The sequence below is a fragment of the Canis lupus genome, chromosome 20 (genome assembly GCF_003254725.2).
Source record: "Canis lupus dingo isolate Sandy chromosome 20, ASM325472v2, whole genome shotgun sequence".
NCBI classification, from domain to species: Eukaryota; Metazoa; Chordata; class Mammalia; order Carnivora; family Canidae; genus Canis; species Canis lupus.
The window spans coordinates 18978385-19000671 of record NC_064262.1 but is presented as its reverse complement, the minus strand read 5'-3'; the positions used below and the strand labels follow the sequence as shown (position 1 = coordinate 19000671).

Here is a 22287-nt window from a genome sequence, read left to right as displayed (position 1 = left end):
GGCTAAGTGAAAAGCACAGGTCCTATTGTTTCAATCCAAATCACTGATGTTTAAAATTCTCACAACTGCTTCCAAATCAGCATCGCACCCCCCTACATTTTATAAAGGTTGAACTGTCTCTCAGGAGGACTCCCACGTCCTGCCAAGAGACATTACAGGGCCTGAAGAATAATGCTCCCTTTCTCTGGGAGCCCAGACACACCTGTGATGTGAGTAAACCTATACATAAAATTCCACTTGGGCTGGTGGCCAGCAGATACATCTGGTCCCATTTCTCAGACCCAGAAGATGAGGCATGGCAACTTGTCACAGATCACCTAATAGCCTTAGCTTGCTGGGCGGGGAGGAAGGGAACCTTCATTTCAGACCCATACCTGGTGTCACCACGGTGGCTGGAGCAGAGAGCTGAGGCGTGCCACCAGGGAAAAGAAGGCACAGATGGGGCTGAGCAGTGGCAGTGACCTCTGACTTGCTCTGATGATGGATCCATGAGCAGGTTACTAGGAGCTCAGTTTCCTGATCCCTAATTAGCCATAAAACTACTTTGCAGAGTTTTGTTGTAACAATGTGGGAAAACACAAGCCAAAACCAGAGGTCATGCTTATTCACTGCCCTCATCCCCAGAGCCTTCCCTCTCTTTGTGGGTCTGCTCTCTTATTCCAAGAGAAATTTCAATTCTGCCCACTTCTGTTTATCCTCTGGCACACCATCTACTCCACCTGGATGACATCAAGAGCCTCCTGACACACTTCTGCTTCCTCTCTTGCCCACCCATAGACTACCCACTCCACAAGGTTGTCAGGTTGGTCTTTATAAACCAGAGACAGGATCACTTCTTTCGCTTGCTTGAAAACCCTGCCATGACTTCTCATCACACTTGGATTAAAATCACATTCTTCACTGGGCCTCCAATGCCCTAGAAAATCTGGTCCTTACCCATTAGTTTTTCTACCATCATCTACTGGTGCTCTGGTGCTCACCTCACTCCCACCAAGCCATGTCCTTCTTCTGGGTTCCCTCTATCAGAATGCACCTTTCTTCTTCCTACCCACCCAGCACTGCCATCTCAGAAGTCTTGTTAGAAAGGCAAAGCCTTTTCTAACAAAAGCCTGCGCACCTTGTATGAATTCATTTCTCAATCCTCCAAATTACTGTGTGTATCATCCCATTCATTTCCTCAGTCTTTCCTGTTCACTTATGCTTGTTTGTTCCTCACTGGTCTCCTTCCCGGGGCAGGGAACTGTGTCTGCATTACCCTGCAGTCCAGCCCTATGAAGGTGCTGGGGAAACACATGTCCTTTGGTTGAATGAATAGGTGAAGGCTGACGTCTCACAAACTCATACCCTACAGTGCAAAGTATAATTTCCACATACGGAGGACAACGGTGTGCTTGGTTTTCCTCCTCCAATGTGGTGGGCCTTTAAATTTTCTTTTTTTTTTTTTTTTTTTTGGTAAGGTTTTGTGCTTCACACTGGCTTGTATCCATATTTTCCCTGCACATCCACAGGTAAATGTAGAAATGGTCGCCTGCTAAATGGATAGGGAACTTATGCAAATCCTTTTGGTGTTTGTTAGAAAATGTTCGAATCTCATTCACAAGCCAGGAGAATTTTATTACATATTGCCCTGTATTTCAGAAAAGTTTCTCAAACTTTTGAGTTTTAGGAATCCTTCACAATCTTAAAATTACTGAGAATGGTGAACGGCTGCTGTTTATTTGGGTTATACTTATTGATGTTGGTCATGTTAGAAACAGAAATACGAAATTACGTATTTCTTAATTTATTTAAAATAGCAATAACCTACTATATATTAACATAAATAACATTTTTATGAAAAATTACCATTTTTTCCAAAACAAAAATAATTTTTTGAGAAGAATGCTATTGTTTTACATTTCCACAAAGCCCTCTATGTCTAGCTTAATTGAAGACAGCTGGCCTTTTGCTTCTGCATTCAATCATTTGTTATGTGATAGAAGGGCTTCTAGAATACTCTACTTCAAGTTCATTTATAAAAGAATGAAAGCAAAAGAAAAAAATAACATCTTGATGTTTTTATGAACATAGTTTTGACCTCAGACTCCCTGAAACAGTGTTGAGGACCCCCATCCCCCAGGTAGGCCTGGGTGACATTCTGAGAATTGCTGCTCTAGAAGAACACATCAATGAGCTAGGAGTCTAAGAACCTTATTCTTGGGGGTGGAGAGAAGAGCGGAGAGGATGCTAATTCAAATTCAACTCAGGGTTGGTTTTCCATTCTTATGATTAATTACATATTATTTGGACTCAAGAATGAAAACCACTCATACCCATTATGCCTAAGACAAGACTTGCCAAACTGATTATTGGCTTAGAAATACCCTTTCCTTTGTAAAAGTACATCTAGAACGGTTTCATTTTCAAAATGCTGCTTTCACAGAGTGAGAAACACAGCTGCGTGAAAGGAGGTTCACCTGTACTGTGATCCACACCGAGGCCTTGAATCCCATGGATCCAAGAGGCACAGATCTTAGCGACAGGAAGTTATTTACAATAGAACTGTTTGTGAGAGAACAGCTGTCCCAAGTAAAAAATGAAAAACGACCGGCCTCACAAAGACCCACACTGTTTGATGAAGATGCTAAATGTCCTTTTCAAGTTAGTAATCACATCATCGGAAAGTGCCGAGGGAGCTCACTCCTCCTGGGCGCTCTGTGCCATCAGACCCCCGCCTCTTCCTGCCTCCGCGGTAATGAGAAGCGCAGTGCAAAGGGGGGTCACCGAGGCACGCGCAGAGACAGCTAGAGGAGGCAGCCGAGAAGGGCCGAAGACGCCCAGGGAACGGCCTTGGTAAGCGTTCTCTGAACTTCTAGAAGTCATCAGGGATGCGATGCGGCGCGACAGTCAGCAGATAGAGACCAAAACTTACGTTGGCTTAATTGTGGAAACCTCTATCTGATCCAGCATATTATTCCAGCACCCCCACAGGGGTGCCCGTTTGTCCACTACCTGTCATCTGACCTTCCCGTTTTCCCCAATGGGTGAGCGACGCCGGTGTCAGCGAACACTCTCTGTCAAACGGTAGGTCTTCTGGGAAGAGGATGACAAAAAATAGGTGGGATGACGGATCCACATTCGTGCTGAGAAACGGAGTCTCTCTGGGGGCCCAGCTCTAGGGAGCTGTGGAATCACCCTCGAATCTCTGACACCCGCCCACTGGCTCTGCCTTTCCTGAAGCACCTGTCAGCTTTTTTGGGAACCATGCGGCTTCATTACCTTGGTTTCTTCCCGGTTTCAATCTCGCTCTCATTTTGGTTCCTACTGTACAATGTGGCTGGAACAGTCCTACACACATACACACCCACACGGCGGGTAGAGCACCACCCTCAAGACCCAGTCCACGCTTGCACACGTGGGGACCTGACCCCTCCTGCTCTGCCCAGCGGCCTCTGTCTTCTCTTGTTCTGCAGCATCAGGGTGCTTCGTGCCTCACATCTGTGCACATGGTGGGCCTGCGGCGTGCACCACCAACTCCACGGCCTTCAGCGTGCCCCTGAATCTCCCCCCCTCTGCCCCTGGGCCATGAGGCCCCTCAGTGCATGCTGCATTTTTGCCACCTCCTTTCTGGCATGCTTCCCACCGTGTGGTCCTTCTGTGTTTACATCACTCCCTTCCTCACCGGAGAGGGCACTGGACGAGACCAGGCCTGATTCAGCTATGGACACCCACCCCTCCCCCCAGCTCCTAACGCTCAAAAAATATCTCAGGAGTAAATCTGACCTCTGCTATTTATCGAGTGCTCCCTCACTAGGAGGCACTTTCCTGAGTTCTGAGAACACAACAGTGACCAAAATGGACACAGAGTCCAGCTCTCACAAGATCAAGGCCATGTACCTGGGAAAAGCACTTTTTATGCCTGCTATGGTCTGGATGCTTGTGTCCCCTCTCAAATTAATATGCTGACATCCTAATGTTCAGTGTGATGGTATCAGGAGGTGGGGCTCTGAGAAGTGCTCAGGTGGTGAGAGTGGAGTCCTCATGAATGGGATCAATGATCTTATAAAAGAGACCCCACAGAGCCTCCAGTCCCTTCTGCAGTGTGATAATGCAGCAAATCTCTGACTTGGAAGTGAGCCCTCACCCAATCGTGCTGGCATGCTGATCTGGGACTTCCAGCCTCCAGAATTGTGAGCAATACATGTCGGCTGTTTATGAGCCCCAGAATCGATGCTATTTTGTTAAACACCCAAAGAGACTGAGATACTACCCTTTTGCAGGACAAAAATTGCTCCTATAAGCCTTCCATACTAGTCATGGCTGGAGATTCAGATCATAATCTGTTGAGGAAACAGCACAGTACCGTCTAGTTCACCTTCACCTTTGTTAGGGTGACACTTCAGTAGCCACCTTCAATGAGTTCTTGGACTAATTCCTGAGCAAGGGGTGAGAACTGCTGGGAAGCCAAGTGTGGATGAAAATCACAATATCACAGCAAAGAAAAGAAGCAACTGCCAACAGGTTAGAACACACAAAGACACAAATGTCATGAGTTGCAAAAATATATAATAGCAGCTTTGAGTGCAGTTTTGTTTCTGAAAAGCTCTATCAGCTCGGACTATCTGCTCACGACCTCAACTTTTATTTTTATAAACGAAAGGATGTTTTTCCTTTTGACTGAGGCCCTGCTGTCCTGAGGGCATGTCCTCTGGGCTCCAGGTACCTGATGAACACCCTGGCTGCCTGAGACCCATGGCTTGCTGTTTTCACCTGCAGCAGTCTGGAGCGAAGGCACCCACTGAACCCTGGGAGAGGTGGGCGTGAGAGAACGGTGAGGGCAGCAGGGTGCCATTCAAATGCCACACGGGCACATGGGTATCAGACTCCAGGAATTGCCTGATGACCCACAAAGCAGCTGGATAAGAATGTACCCAGAGGACAGGGATCAATCATGGGGAGGCTAGAACACGAGCATTTTTGTTGAAGGCAGCCAGTGGGAAAAGAGCTTCAAGGGGCCTTGGCTTCCAACAGAAAATTCAAGTGTTCTAGCAGGCTGGACCTGCGGCTGCCCCTGTAGATGCTTTTACTCCTTGAAGGCCCTAGAGCATGCTGTGTTTGTGCTGGTTAACAGTGCCTCTTCTTGTTTCTGGTAGTAAGGGTGTGCCTTAGTTTCCCCAACTATCTTTTGAGATTCCTGGAGGGTGGATTCCTGAGCAAGTCATCTCTATGACCCCTGAAATGCCTAGAAAAACATCCAAACCCTCTCTAAATGCTTGTGAGTTCCTCACAGAGAAGAGGAAGCACACCCATTGGCCCTGGCTCAGGGAGCCAGGTGGGGAAGGGAGGTCAACTCAGTCCAATCCAGAATACCCTGAGAGCTGTAGGGAGGAAATTCACCATCTCCTGGGACCTTGGCTTCCCCACTTTACAGTGTGGCACCTACCCTCCCAAACCAAGCCTGTGGAGGGAGAGCGTTTAAGAGAGAGAAAGCCTACAAAAGCTCTCAGAACAGCCTATGGGTCTGCAATCAACCAAAAGAACCAGGGGACCCCAAGCCCTTCCAGAATGTTCTAGTACAGGGGGTGGCAAACTTTTACCATAAAGGGCCAAACAGTAGTTTACATTTTGTGGGCCAAGAGCAAAATCGAGAATACTATGCAGAAACCTATATAACAACATTTTATTATTTTTTAAAAGATTTACTTATTTATTTTAGTGAGAGAGAAAGACACAGAGAATAGAAGAGAGAAAGAGAGAGAAAGAGGAAGGGAGGGGTGGAGGGGGAGAATCTTTCAAGCAGTCTCCCTGTTGAGTGTGGAACCCCCGTGGGGCTCCTTCTCATGACCCCTGCGATCATGACCCGAGCAGAAACCAAGGGTTAGACACTTAACTGAGTGAGCCACCCAGGCGCCCCTATAACAACCATTTTAAAATGGGCAGAATACTCTTCATTTGAGGGCCGTATATAAACAGGCTATGGGCCTGGGTTTGGCCTGTGAACCAAAATTTGCCAACCAGACTATGGCAGAATGAACAAAGAGTTCCTTGATACAAATAGCACCATGAGGCCGTGCTCACTCTTATCCCCTCATTATGCAGGTGAAAACTGTGGTTGTGGGCAGGCAGTGTGAATGACCCAAGAGCACATGGCCCGGAACAGTGGAGAGGAGATCCAGGTTACCCAGGATCTGGGTAACCCCAAAGCCGGCAAGCTGCTGGGCATCACTTGCTTCCCACAACCTCACGTTTGTCAGGAACACTGATGCACACAAAGAGGCTCTAAAAGCCGGGTCCTTGTTGTGAAGTGGCAGGAGCTGCTGTAGAAAAAAATCTAAGTGACATAATATATTCGTGATGATCCTGATCAGCAGGCAAAATCTGTATAAATAAGTGGCCTGCTGAATAGGAGAGGCATGTCTTGCTGCAACTGTGATGTGTTCCCATCTCATGCTAGATATTATTTTCCTTTTTAATATTTATAACCACCTAGCAGCCTGACCCCTGGGGTCCCTCCTGAGTCCAAGGGATATGAAATGTGTCCGGTCCTCCCAGAGCCACTCTGCCTGCGTACCTGTGATGGATCCCTCAAAGGCTACTTTCTGAATGGCAGGAGGGGGTTACGAGTTTTGTAGCTCCATGACCCCGGCCAGGCTCCCGGCAGGCCTGGGGGTTATCTTAGGCCTGCCGGGAACCACAGGAGTCTGTTCCAACCACTGGATGTGGGATTTCTGATAGCAGGAGAGAAGATTCCAGGCCTGGAGTCCCGGCAGGAGAGACTGAAGAGGAGATGTGACAAAGACAGATGTGTGAAGACAGAGGCTGAGGGGAAGGGAAGATATCTGGAGAGGGCGTCAGGCCAGGATTTGGGGGAATTAAGACGAGGGCAGGCACATCCTTCAAAGACCTGAGGGCTTAAGCCAGGCTTACCTGCGTGGAGCCTAAACTGGGATGACAGAAAGAAAGCAAGTGTCAGGACCAAATAGCCAAGATGAAGGACACTCGGCAAGAGAAACGGAGGAGAGATTCAGAACTCGGGCTAAGGGACACATAGAAAGGGCACCGACTGTGTGACTGTGGATTCAGAGAAATGATCAGAATAAAAGGCTGGAAAAAATGTACATAAGGGGATAACTGTACGTGACAAAATCTTGGAGGGACAAAGGAGGAAATGTGACCTCATCTAATGACATTAGAGGTTACTGACCATATGCTGGACTGGGGCAGCATCTTTAAAATTTTGGATTAGGCACCAAGTAAAAATACAATCAGGAACTTTCACCTCGGGGCACCTGGGTGGCTCAGTGGGTTAAGTGTCTGCCTTCCGCTCAGGTCATGATCTCAGGGTTCTGGGATCAACCTTCAATCTGGCTCCCTGCTCAGTGGGGAAGTCTGCTTCTTTCTCCCTCTTCTTTCTCCCTCCCCGCCGCTCGTTCTCTCGCTCTCAAATAAATAATTTTTTTTTTAAAAGGAACTTCCCCCAAAATGTATATTTTGTGGACATCTTTTGATAAATCCCCCAAATCTGACACACGTGTTGTACACATGAGCAAGAGCAAAGACTGTCTCCCTGAGATGGGGGGAGGGGCACTGTGGTCCCCACCTCCCTCCCAGGCCCCCTCACCGGCCAGTTTACATGGAGTACACCAAGGTGCCCAGGCCCCTGTGGTGTCGGTAATGTATCATGATAGAAAGTGTAAGAGTCTGGATGTGAGACCACAGCTGGAACCTGCAGGCTGGGTTGCTCCGAGGCCTGCTCCCCTCCACCTGTGGGGAGGAGGCAGTGCCCACCAACCCTGGGCTCCCGTGAGCTCATTGGGAGGGGGCGTGGGAACCAGGCTGCTGCCAGCATAGCAGCTCTGGCCAGGGGCGGGAGGAGGGAGGCAGCCAGAGTCAGTGCCCTGGGTGGAAATAAAAGCCTCGCTTCATACCTACCACCTACTGATTCACACCTTCTTATTAATTGCCTGCTATGAGCCAGACACTGTTGTTTAGTGGTAAACAAGGAACATAAAATCCCTGTCTTCATGGAATAAGCTGCTCTGCATCTGACTCACGGCGACCTCAGGACTACCGCTGTTCTCGCTAAGTTCACCGTTGGCTTCCCAAGGGGTCAAACTCCAACAATCCTGTAGTCCTTGGCCTAGGTAACTTATCTGCAGCAACTTCCCATTTCTACACTGGTACCCTCCAAACTTCCAGCCATAGGGAATCACCCTTTTCAGTGTATGGCCCCAACGCTATTTACTTCCTAGTTTTCTTTTTTTTTAAAAAAAGATTTTATTTATTTATTCATGAGAGACACAGAGAGAGAGGCAGAGACATAGGCAGAGGGAAAAGCAGGCTCCCTGCGGGGGAGCCCGATGCAGGACTCGATCCCAGGACCCCAGGACCACGACCTGAGCCGAAGGCAGATGCTCAACCACTGAGCCACACAGGTGTCCCTCCACTGTGCTTTCAATGAGCCTGTTAGCTCTAAGTAGAATACCCTCTGCTTCTCACAATTTGAACTCCAAGCTTTCAAAATCCATTTACATTAAAGCCAATCCCAATATCACCTATCAAAATTCATTTCTAGATCCTAGGTGCTCTGCTAGAGCATTTGCTGTAATCTGGTGTGTGCTACTTTCTTGGGGGTACATCTTTCCATTTTCCAAATCGTGTGAATTGGCAAATGTTATGCTAAGTGTTTGGGATAGAATGGTGACTGTGACCAGCCTCTTCCTTCTCTGGGGAAAGCTTCAAGTTCCTGAAGACAGAAAGCCCACAGTGTTTTATGACAAATAAACAGCTTCATTACAGTGATTCATCAATAAGCAAGTATTTACCAAGCATCTGAATTGCACATCATGCCCCCTGAGGAAACACAGAAAAACTGTAAAACCTTGTCTTTATACTCAGAGCTGACAACCTCCTCTGAAAGACAGGACTGAACCATAAGGGGGTTAGGGGGAAGAGTCTGAGCTGCAGAGAGCAGAGGTTTAGGACAACAGAGACCATTGCTCCTAATGACCCCCAGGAGATAATGACAACAAAGCTCCTTGGGGCTATGATTCTAGGGTCTGCTGTAATTAAGATAGCCTCCGTGAAGGAGATAGGATTTAGGCTGGTTGTTGCAAGGTGCAGGGGATCTGAACATGGGAATAACAACCCAAGGGGAGCAATGTGTGCAGAACAGTGTGAGGGAGGACATGCTAGGTGCAGATGTAGCTGGGTGCCCGGGCCATGGTGGGAAGTCCAGGGAAATGGCAGTCTCAAGGGCAAATAAATGGTGGGACAGAAGCCATGTCCGAGGAAGTGGTCTGGGACCAATGTGTTTGTTAGTGTGAAGGTGGCAAAGTATAAAACGGCGAGGGTGTGACACGGGGTAGAGGCAAGAAGTTGTAAGAAAGAGCCCAGATCCGGATTCAGAACTGGGTGCCCTAATGGGCAAATTACTTAGTACCTTTTTTTTTTTTTGGTGCATGCCAGGTTGAACTGCTGCCAAGAGTGGGTCAGGAAAACGCAGCTTCTCTGTTTTAGTCTTGGCCGGGCTCTAGGATTTAGGGCACACCTCTGCCATAGACTGTTTTTTTCGACAGCCCATAATGGAGCCAGAGGCTCCTGGACTATTCATGTCTGAAGGAATTTGCGATATAGGAAAAGCACGAGCTGGATGGATGACTTGGGCAGTAATGGGAAGCTAATTCATTATTTTAAAGTCACTTAGACGATAAACAAGTAGTGACAAAGAGACTTATTTGTGGAAAAGCAACAATATGGCAAAGGGGGGCTTCATAATTCACTTGTACGGCTAAGGTTTGTGTGCTACCACGTCTGACATTACTTATCAAGCTTCTATCCTGGATTTACTTTCGATATGAAACAGCACTTCGGAGAATAAGTAAGCAAACACTATTACGACCAATGGCTTGTTTTAAGGGGAAAATGCCCTCACAAATGGCAATACTAATTTTTAACATTCTCTGGGAAAATGTAACAACTTGATACACTTGAGAACTGAGTAAAAACTATTGACATTATACTTCATCTTTAAAACTGATATATCCAAAAGCTAATGAAGTTCCCTCTAATATAAATGAGGGGGAAGTAAAACACTAGATCATAGGCTGCACTCATACGCTTCAGATTCTGGTCTTATGGGCAGAGCCCAAGGGCAGAGCAAATGGAGGTGATTTAAAATAGTCTCTGATAGGATATATCTGATATTAGTGGGCTTACTGAAGTGCAACAGTACTGTCAAGAGATAGAAAGGTGCAGAACTGTGCGTCTGAATGTTGGGACGCCTGGATCCTGCATATCTTTCATCTACCATGAGGCAGGCGCAGCTCTGCTGGGTAGCATCAACGACAAGGTAAGTGGGTGTTCTGAAACCACAACTTATTTTATGGGATGAACCCAGGAGCACTAACGGCACCTTCTTTCACTTTTCGTACCTTCCATCAGCGCTCGGCAGTTCTGCGCATCTTTCTGAGCCCCTCCACCATGACCTACCTTGGGCCAAGGCATTTCATTACAGGAAAAGAAACAAACGCTGTGACATAGACAAGGTGCTCCTTCATGTCCTTCACCACTTTGCTTGGGTGAGCCACCCCATAGTCCCACCCGTTTGCCACGCTGACCTGTTAACTGTACCCTGAACACCAGAGACCATGAACTCTCTGCCACTTGGGGGTTCACAGACCAGCAAAATTATCAAGGGTGAAAGTGCCTGACCAACAGAGGGGCCGGATATGTGTACTGTCTTTAAGGACCTTTGAAATAATTTGTTAGTATCTTAATTGGGGGAGGGGGGGGGAAGTCCTCAAAGAATTGCTGGACATAATCTACAAATTTACAAAGCAGAATAAACGTGTATTTACGGAGTCCTCGCTACACGGTCCTGTTTGGGCCTGCGTAGCCACCTACCCTGAAGGGACGCACCGTCTGAAGGTACGGCAGGTGCAGACAGCAACACAGGCCCGTGAGCCTCGAGAGCGTGCCAACCAGGCCGCCCCTGGCCGCATGCGGTTTCCCTGCCGGGAGGAAGAAGGGTTAACCGGGGTGCGCAGAACGATGGAGAAGGAACGGGGCAGCAGGTGGTGTTCCTCCGTAGCTCCTCCTCTGAAATGCCAAGTTGTACTGCGGCGAGCCAGCCCTGCCTCCCTGTCTCGCCCGGGCACCTGTGCCCTCCGTGTCTCCTGGGCGCACGATGCTGGCGGGGCAGGCCTCCCACCCCGCTCTTGCCTCCCCCGCTTCGTTCACCCCCGCCCCGAGCCAGCTCCCTTGTGCCGGTCGGAAAACAGGGCAGAAGGCCTCCTGACCGGTTCCGACCGACGTGGGCTAAGCCTTCGCTGCTTCTGGGAACCCCATGGAAGTACACGTTCTATGCGATCCCCGGGCTTGCCTCCCTGTTACTGCCCTGCCCCCAAGTTGTCTGCATTGGTGGAGAGACCAACTCTGTGCAGCACGTCCTCCCTCTGCCCCCTCCCCTTGCTCCGCTCCTCCAGTTTCTACAGGAAAGGGAGGCCTCGCTCCCTCTGAACTCGGGTTCTCTAGACCGATGGCCTACGCGACTGCAATCCCTCCCACCGTGCTGTCCAGCCCAGGCCCTGTTGCCGTCTTTCTGCCCATCGGGCCTTCAGGTTCCTCATTCTGAAGAGGAATGAGGATACTCCAATCTGCCACCCCCCAACCTACTCCTGCTGCCGTTCACTGTCACACTTTCTGACAGGGGAGTCTACAAGGAGATACCTTCCCTTCTTTCTCACCTCAACACCATGTGATTTGGTTTGCCCTCACCACCTGTCCCTCCTACAGACAACACGCTACCAACACCATCTCATCTACACTCACAAGAACCTCTCCAATGTCACAACCAAGAGCCTTCTGTTAAGTCCTTGATTCAACTATCTAAGTAGGAGGACACAGAGATCTGTGATCCAAGATTTACCTCTATCAACTTTGGAGAAAATTAAATTGCAATCCAAAAAGACTGGGGGGTTCTTGTAGCCAGGGTCACCCGGTCACTTACTGGCAGAACTGGGATATGAGCCCAGCTTTCTGGACACTGTACTAATGCCTTTTTTTTTTTTTTTTCCTAAATGTGACCACTGGTTTTACTTCCCTGTAAGGTCTGACCCTGGTCACTTCTTAACTCCTCCTGATAGTATATATTCCTGCTCTCCATGGATCCCTCTGGTGACTCACGCAGGTTTTTCTTCTTTCCTCCCGCCTTCTAAATGAATAGAAGACACATTCCGATGTCATAGCCTTTCCAGGAGTCAGTAGGGTATCAGCACAGATACTAATTCTCTCCTCCCCACCTCTTCTGTGTGCACTCCTGTCAGTGGAGGTGCAACATATCAGAAATGCCCTCTGACATCTAAAAATATCTTTTCTCTTCTCACTTGTAAATAAATACCTTCTGTGCAAAATTGGAAGAAGAGTCAGGGATTGGGGGCTCAGGCTGCCGAATTTGAAATACTGGCTCAACCCCTACTCTAGCACATGTCACTGGGACTTAGCTTGTTTCTGCCTGAGTGCCCATGTCCTCATCAAACCACACAGGATTGTTGTGAAGAACACTGAGAAGGCTTTTCTGAATTACTTGGTATAGTGGCTGGTTCATGGCATTCATGGTAAATGGGAGATTTCAGTTTGTTCTTCTTCTTTAAATTTTCATCCCTACTGTCTGAGAGGAGAGAAGCCCCACTTCCTTGAGTAGTTCAGTGTCTGTAAGAGCCCACAGACACGTGGACTAAATGGCACCAACTTCAGATGTGCTACGACAGATGTATGAGAAGTAGCGTGGGGCAACAGGGTAAAGAGTTAATTCTACTTAGGACATCAGAAAAACCTTCATTTTGAAGAACTGAACACTGATCTGAAGCTTGTTGGCCCTCCTGGGAATTAGGCTCTTCCATGGAATACATGTAAACTTTGCCTTCTTAAGAGTGCAATATCATGTCAAGAACAACACCCAAAACATTTAGAACAGAATTACTCAGACTTTGGGGTGCACGAGAATGCCCTCCTTCTGGGTGGGTGAGGTGGTGGGGTTTGTCAAATGCAGATTCCTAAGCCCTACCCAAAGAGGCGACCATTCACTAGACCTAGGTACCCAGCCCTATGTTTCACGCATAGGTCCATGAATCACAGGATGAGCACACTGATTGTGATGTGGTGCCAAAGTCCGAATAGGCATCTTCTTATTTAAAACTAATCACTGGGACTACCACTACCAGTTTCCGGGGCCTCTTTAGCATGTTCGATTTCTTGCTACAGTGTGGTGTGGCTGAGGTCATAAGGCTGATGATATTCGTGGGCTTTTGAACCTCCGCTTCTTGTATATTTCTTTGAGTTTTATTGAAGCCTGGTCTTTGAGAGAGAGGAGGAAGAAATCTCGGATAATTAAAGCTTAAAATATTCTTATTTCACGGTGGGGATAACAAGTGAAACTACAAGTAATGATGTAATCCAACTTGTCAAAAAGGAAAATGAAAAGAGGAGACAGAAGGCAGGACAGAGCCTTGGGACCCGGCATGCCATGTCATCTTCTAATTAACTAACTGATCCTTTAAACTGTCAAACTCAGAGAGGAGCTCCGTGGCCTGGCGTCTGATTAATATTCATATTTGGGCACTGGATGCTCTGATTTAGGTCCCAGTGGTTGTAGTTAAACATCAGTCTTTAAAAAAGAGAGAGAGAAATAAAAACCAGCCTGGCCAGCCAAAATCTCCAGGTTTTACATTCATAGGGAAATGAAGGGAGGCCACCCTGAAGTCCATAATCCACGGCAAAAACAAATCCTCCACGGATGCATATTGATTTCTGAATCATGATGAGGACTTGTATATTGAAAAAATAATTATTTTGCTTCTTCCTACTGGCGGCCACAGTGTTAAATCACACTCTGGGCTTCATTGTTAAACAAGCGAACGGCGCGTGTAAAATTACACAGCATTCGGTAATATAATCAAGCTTTTAATTTCAAACAAAAATAATTGAATATGTAATTTAATCAAAGCAAGCTAGAATCGATCATTTAAACTATAATAAGTGGCAACCTGGACTTTTGTTCTTATGGCACAGGCTGCAAAAGAATATATTCCCTCTCTCATACTGACTTTCCTTGGCTAAAAAATTCTTCAGGCCAGGGCGTAAGAAGCGCCTGTTCTAACAAATGCTTTCTGTGGAAAAGGCAGTTGGCTTAAAAAACAAAACCGGCTCCCTCGTGGTGAGTCTGGTTCACATTCCCAACCACCAACAGCCGGGCAGGACACCCTGCGGGTTGCTCTTCCAGAAGGTGGTAACATGAGGAAGGGTCCCCTAGAGGCACTGGACCAAACAGGCCTTTTCCTTCACATTCAGTTCACATTTTAAAAATTAAAAATCTACCAAGGAGGAAAATGCTTCAATCCAGTTCCACTGTGAGTTCCAACAGCAGTGGCTTTTACTATTTTATTTTATTTTATTTTATTTTATTTTATTTTATTTTATTTATTTTTTTTTTAGCAGTGGCTTTTAGAAACGATTTCCCAAATTATAATTTGAGCCTGGCCTCTCACGGTATAAATCCACCCCGCAATACTGCATTTTGGATTGAGATGCCCTTTATCCCATAAACTTTCTCTGCTGCAACTCCTCTTTATCTTATAGAGCTTATTAAACATTCTCAAGCTCTTGTTAAACTTACTACACACTAAGCTATTTCAACTCAGATTCAAAAATGGGTGACGCTGCTAAGAACGCTCAGACTGGGATCATAATTCACACACACACTGAAAACAAGTGGTGTGGAACAGCTAGACTCAAGCTGATGAATTCAACCAACAGATATTGAGGTCCTACCATGTAATCAGACACATTAATAAGTCTCAGTTCATTTCTGTTTGGTGGGGAGAGAGGCCATACCACTTGTGCAATCAATACATTTTTAATAAAGGAATAGCCCACTTTGAATAAATAAATATATACACTACAAATGACTTGTAGTGCTTTCCAGATTGAGAAGAAATCCTTGGCTAATTTAGTTCAGGGCACAAGTTTAAATTCTAGAAAACATTCATCTACTTCTACTAAGCAGACCAGGAGAAGGATGGAAACCACTCAGCAGCATTAAGATTATGTTGCCTGGTTCACAACCATCTACGAAACATCATAAGTGACAAGTTCCAGAGGAAAGATCGGCAGATGCCACCCATCAGGAGCCTTGGTTCATCAGTCCCCTTGGATGAGACCATCAAAGTTAATAGTAAAAAATGTCCTTCTCCTAGATAATTATTTCTAGGATGACTTGGAACATTTCTCATGCTCTTAAAAAAAAAAAAAAAAAAGCAGCATCTGACACGATGCCAAATTCACAAACGCCCACCTCTACTTGGAGTCTAGGCTGTTGGGGAAACCTACCGTCACTGCCAAGCCTGACCTGTGAACTCCACACCAAGAGGAATCCAATACCAAGACAGGGAGAATCTTGATGTCTCACTTTAGAAGTCAACACACAATGTCAGTGCACTGCTTGCCACACAACATCCTGTGCTGTGTTTCTCGGAGCTGCATATACTCCTTTGGGTGGGGAGCAGACTCCGGGGACACCGAAACTGGCTCAAGTCCACAGGCAATAAAGTAATTAATGGTGTCTTTCAGGGCAAGCGCAGTAAAAAAATAATTGCTCTCAAATTTTTACTGCTAATGAATGATTGGTAGAGTCAATATTTGTGTTGTTGGGAGTGGATGTGTGTGTGTGTGTGTGTGTGTGTGTGTGTGTGTGTGAGAGAGAGAGAGAGAGAAGGAGGAAGAGTCTTTTGGATGCAAATATCCAAACCAGTCTATCAGCCTGGTTAACAACTTTGAACCTCCAGACCACAAATGCTGAATACGTTGACTTTAGATGTCTACGGGGAACATATGCCATGGATCAAAGAACACACTGATTAATCCAACAGAGACTAGAGTCTGTCACTTTGGTCATGGTGCAAAGATGTGCCAAACAAGGTCACTAAATATTGTAAATAAATGGGAGAGAAATATCAAAGTTAAATTGGGTTCAAAGAGTGGCTGAGCTGCCAACTACCTGTCTAAATGTGACTGGATTAGATAAATATATTTCCTTCCCCAGCATATCTGCCCACTAATGTTAAAATAGCACTTCCCCTTTCTTAAGACACTACCAGCTTGCTGACGCCAGGTAACTCTCACTCACGCCATAATCATTTACTATTACATTAGGTCATCACCTTTCCCTCTACTGAGTCCCACAGATACTCCAATTTCTCATCACACACACACACACACACACACACACACACACACACACAGCCCTGCAAAAAGATTCAAAGATAAATCTGCTCATGTTGTTTAATGGGAGTCAGTTCTCATAAGTGATAGGAATCCACTGCTAGTTTGAACAGTGAACACAGAGAAAATTGTGAGCAAGCCAAACCCAGTCAGATCTTGACTAGTGTACATAAGAAACAAGTTGCTATGTTTTTTTTTTTTTAATGGGCCAGTTTGCCCAATGGTTAGAACACAGCTGCAGCTGAGGTCATGGCGGCGAGCTTGATTCCCATGTGAAGAGGACAAATGGCCTCATGGCTTCAGAATGAATCCCTAATCCCCACATCATTCCACAAATATGCACTCCTGAGGTGGGGGCACTGCACGTGACCAAAACAAAGAGAGTCAACATGGTTGGTTAGCAGCGCAGGATCTCAGGCAGAGATGCAGGAGGGCTGGGGGAGGGAAGGTGAGGAGGAGATAGACTGGGCAACAAACATTTCCTTCCTCTGCCTCCAACAGGGTGATGGTCATTTGTTATCTTCTGCTAAGAAACCATAATATATCTGTCACACAGAGTTCTGCAAAACTGATACAGGGAAATACACCTTGGATAGTTCTTTTGAAATTTGCTTCTAAGGACACAAGGGTGGCTCAGTGGTTGAGCATCTGCCTTCAGTTCAGGTCATGATCCAGGGGTCCTGGGATTGAGTCCCGCATCAGGCTCCCTGCAAAGGAGCCTGCTTCTCCCTCTGCCTCTCTCTCAGTCTCTCATGAATAAATAAATACAATCTTTTAAAATTTTTGCTTCTGTTTTACTGCACTGTAGACAGAGCCATGTGCTGGGAACTCCACGCTCCTAGGGAGCAAAATGTGAGGCCGAGTCTGTTCTGGCTGGGCCAGGCTTCTTGCACAGTCCCACTGCCACCTCCACTGTGTTATGATTCATGCATTGATTTAATACTGGGAATTCCAAAGCACACGCATTTCCTTTTGGCTCTCTCTCTGGTCACCATATTTCACTTGGTTTCAAGTTTTGAGTTACTTCAGTGCTGCCCCACCCCCGCCCCCTGGGCAAACCAAGCTACAGCTTCACTCAGACAGTATAGTTGAATAATTTTATAAGTTATTCATGAAGTAACAACTGGTGTTGACAACAAGCTTTCCAAAGGAAATTCTTTTTACCCAGCCACATATCTGGGTTGTTTTTGCAAGTCCACTGCAGTTGTCTTTAACTTGTTCTTCTGCATAATTTATTGGGCAGCTGTCAAACATGCATGTTCTCTTGTCTCATATGTGACATTTGCACGGTGAGAAATGACACCGGAAACGGGCTACAAACAAACGGACACTCTGAGACTGAATAAATGAAAGCAAAGAAGTACAGTGATGAGAGAAAACAGTTGGGACAAAGTATGCTACATCCTTTGCCAGCGGGCAGGCCGATGAATGGATTCACTGTTAATTCCTGAGCGGTCTGCAGAAATGGACTTACTTCACAGAAACACTTACTTCACAGTGACTGATAGGCTTTCATTTAAAAAAGCACACTCATTTTAATATATATAAAGTTGTTTCCTTCTTGCCTGAACTCTATATACATATACACACACACATAATATATATACACACATATATGTATTTACATGCATGTATATATATAAATCTATGTATAATTTTATATAATCTACAATGATTTTATAAAATCAACAACGTTGATACTGTAATGGAATACATAGGTTGAGAAACTCCTAAATTTTCCCAAAGAGAACATCTAATTCATGTGTGTGGGCCAAATAACGCAATTCTGAAAACCTCACATGCACAGACAATTGATCTCCATGCTAACCTACGGAGCACTGTTGCTAAGCTAACACACTCATTCTTTTTGATCTCTTTCCATCTCCTGCATTGTATTCAGTGCCTCTTATCCTTATCCAACATCAACAGGTCATTTGCCGAGTGGTCAGTGTTGGCCAATATAAATAACCATTATAAAACCTCTAGCATGTTTTAAATCAACAACCCAAGTGGCCTACACTGTTTAAAGAATAAATTCCAAATATTTTGATGGCAGAGTGTAGCCAGGGCCTGTGAAAAGCACAGGTACAAATTATAGTTAAATAATCAGATCAAAAAAAAATCAGATCACAGCAAGCTATCCTAGCACAACGTTCTCTATTTTTAAACCAGCTTGAAAACAAATAGAGATGATAGTATCCCTTGGGCAGGACAGTAAGCCTGGGCTTTGTATCACAGGCAGGTATGTTTCAGAAGAGGTTCATACATGGCTGAAATTACCGGTACATACACAAATGCAAGGGTTCTCAGCCAAATCTACAAGAGCCAGAGAATGAGAGAGCCCGGAAAAACTCAGAGGAGAGAGAGGCAGCCATTCTCTTAGTCTCTACCTGCCTCTTTCTCTCTCTCGCCCCCAAAGCCCATTAGCAATGACGCCCCCTACGCTCACCTGAGCAGGACGATGCATTGCAACATCAACGTGTCTCCACACAAACTCTCTCTTGAAGGAATAGAAGTGGGCTGATGTGAATAGTCTGAGACTTGCTGATGTCTCCCTTTGAGAAGGATGACATGTATCCTCACTCCAGATTTACCTCTTGTTTGCTCTGCCCAGGTTGTTATTGGAATTAATCTGCATTATCTAAGAACACAGTCATTAAGCTGGGCGGAGTAGTATCTATAAATGCTAAGGACCAAGTAGGCCAAGAATAATATTGACCATGAACATGAAGAATATCTACATTAATTGCCATGGAGAGATGGCTATAGCATGGTGCTAAATGAGAAACCAAGGGGTTCTAGAACAAGCACAAACAGTGCAGCATTATTTTATTCATAACTAAATAGGTGAATGAAACAATGTGTGAATAAGTACTTAGCATCCAGAGGATGTTTAATCAAGTCTCATCTCTGTGCACTGAGATACCAGCTGATTTGAAGTCTGTTTCATTATTATCATTATAAACATTTTTTCACATTGATATTTTGGTCTGATTGACTTATCATCCCTAGGAGATTTGTCTTAAATTTCTACACTCTTTTGGTACACTGGCTGATTTCTTCTAGGGTTCTATCCAATTTTGCATCTCTTATTTCAATCTGTTTGTTTAGTAGTGTACATATCTTTCTGGTGAACCCTCACTATTTCGGAGTTCCCTTTCCCAAATTTATTTTCATAATACTTTTAAGTTTTTATAATTGAGAAAAGCTTGTTTTCCTGTTAATGAAAGAATCACCATGAGTAATGACCAATGACTATTCTCAGAGCATCATCATTGATATGCTTTAAGCATTACTCTGCACCATGCATTATTTAATTCTTATGATAACTCCATGAGGTTAAAAAGTCTTGCCTAGAATATTCTTTCCAGTTTGTAGACAAGAAAGGTGATGTCGAGAAGGTTAGGGAACCTACTTAGAATCACTCAGAATCTGCTGGAACCAGAATGAAACCTCAGCTGATCCAAATCTAGAGGTTGAATTCTTAATAACTACAGAACGTCGTGTTAACATTAAAAAATAACTGTATTTGGGCAGCCCCGGTGGCTCAGTGGTTTAGCGCTGCCTTCAGCCCAGGGTGTGATCCTGGAGACCCGGGATGAGTCCCATGTTGGGCTCCCTGTAGGAAGCCTGCTTCTCCCTCTGCCTGTGTCTCTGCCTCTCTCTCTTTTTCTCATGAATAAATAAATAAAATCTTCAAAAAAATAGCTATATTACTATCCCTACTCTCGTAAAGAAAGACATTTCAGATCCAGAAAATCAAGACACTGGCTACAACATGCCACTTCTAGAAATCTACTTTCTTAGCACAGAACCACTCTTACTTGCAACACATGTATGATTTCTGAGTTCCTATTTTTCTCACTGTAAAACATATTATAATAAATCTTGTTCCAAGGATGAAGATGCCTTGTTTCCAAAACCTTCTGAGAAGGTGGGATGTAATATCCTACTTTTTATAGTGACAGGTCACTTTTCTCCAGCACCGAGCAAACAAAAACATAACACTGCATTTATGTTTTTCAGACACAGGTTCATACAAGTCAAAAGTACATTCTCTTCACTTTCTTCATGAGGCCAACTGTCTTCCTCTGGCCCCCTGCTAATTTTCTTGATGATGTTTCAACAAAACATGCTGATTTGGGTAATTCCACGTCCATGCGCAAAAATAATTGATGACATCAGCATAGTTATGGGAATTAGACTTATTAGTTAATTATAGAACCAGCAGAGGGAGCACAAACCCTGCATAAATAATAACCGTTTCTTCTGAGCTTCTTGAAAAACAGTAGCAATTAATAGTAGGGAGAAATACATTTAAAACTAAATTATCAGTAGGCAGAAGAGGGTCTTTGCTTTCTTGGAATGCTGTTAGGTAGAAATCCAATACATTGTCTATACAATTTAGATTTATTTTATTTATTTATTTTTTAAAAATATTTTATTTATTTCTTCATGAGAGACACACAGAGAGAGAGAGAGAGAAAGAGAGAGGCAGAGACACAGGCAGAGTGAGAAGCAGGCTCCATGCAAGGAGCCCAATGTGGGACTTGATCCTGGGTCTCCAGGATCCCACTCTGGGCTGAAGGCAGCGCCAAACCGCTGAACCACCCGGGCTGCCCTACAATTTAGATTTAGATAAAAGTTGCCTTCTTGGGTGTTCTAGAGGGAGAAAGGTGTGTGTGTGCGCATGTATGCATATGTGTACTTGTGTGTGTGCCACTTGGTATCATAGTGATACCCTCTCCACTGGTGAATTAAGGCCAGATGATGAGACTTGCCTAGAGTTGGCAAATACTTACTTGTTTAACCCTGAAACAGATGTTGTTGACTTTTTTCCCTGGAAGAATAAATTACTGATAGACAGTAAAGAGACTGGGTCTCCAACCAAAATACTACTTTCATGTAGAGATGGAAGAAAAAGGGCACCCATTTATCCATCCTTTGGTAAGTTGAGTCAATTGCTTTAAAGATAGCTATGATCGACCCCCTCCCCTCCCCACCACCCAGCAAGTTGTTAAATTTAGAGATAATGTAAGGAAAGACTTGATTTCTGTGTTATGGATTTCTTCTGTTGATTTTGAGAGGATGGTCTCCCCACAGTTGATGTGGGGAAATTAAAAAAGGAAATATGGAACTTATATATTAACATTTGTTATATGCATCCTGATACACTAAAACAAAATATTTATTTTGAAAAAGTCTTTGTGTGGAAGCGGGCAGGGGGATACATTTCTGCCGTAGCTCATATTCAGAGAATTGCCAAGGCTCAGGATTAGGGAAATGGCATTGGTGAAAAAATAGTATGTGTTTGGTGAAGAAAGGCCCCAGTGTATGTCTGTCTGCCTCAGGGGAGAACCAAGTCAGGGGATGATGGAGACAGCCATCCCCTAGAGTGCCTGCAGTTTCCCAGGTGTCCCCTGGGCTTCCACCAACCTCTTCCTCATGAGGCCTCTGTCCTGTGAGCAGCATTTCCTGTCATCCTCCTGCTAGCCCAGGGCCTACCACCCCAGGAAAGTAGAATGGGAGAGGAAGCAGCATGGAAACTGGAAAGGTACTCTGGTGCAGAAGACCTAGAGTCTGGTTATCAATGAGGAAAGACGAGCTCAGCCCTTGTTCCTCCCCCCCCCCCCTTTTTATCTTTCTTCTCCCATGAAGGACTCTGAACATAGTGGACCCTCCAAATGTGGCTCTCATCAATTGCTGCAGTTTCCTTTGAGGAAAGGAAACTTTCTTTGTCCACATGATCAGAAAAATGGGAGGTACCACGGTGGGCCCAATGGACAGACTCTCTTAGGGTGCCCGTGGTGATGGCTATTAACTGACTGCTCCCAGATCTGATGCCAACGCCTCTCTATCAGAGACGGATTGCCTCTGAGTGGTAGTTTCTTCCACTACTTTGAAAAAATCCGGAACACCTGGATGGCTCAGTGGTTATCTACCTTTGGTTCAGGGCATGATCCCGGGGTCCTGGGATTGAGACCCACATCAGGTTTCCTGCATGGATCCTGCTTCTCCCTCTGCCTGTGT

At 45.3% G+C, this 22287-nt stretch overlaps 1 protein-coding gene across 3 annotated transcripts in view; it reads right to left on the bottom strand.

The window, feature by feature from the left end:
- PDZRN3 (PDZ domain containing ring finger 3) overlaps window positions 1-22287 on the bottom strand; it is a 237461-nt gene that overhangs the window by 49836 nt on the left and 165338 nt on the right. Inside the window, exon 1 of one of the 3 annotated variants that reach the window (XM_035702601.2) lies at window positions 18707-18905. The exons of the other annotated variants lie outside the window; for them this stretch is intronic. Coding sequence (XP_035558494.2) covers window positions 18707-18724 — 18 coding nt within the window. The 5' untranslated portion in view covers window positions 18725-18905. Of the gene's footprint in view, window positions 1-18706; window positions 18906-22287 lie in introns of those variants that run through there. 3 annotated transcript variants of the gene reach the window in all.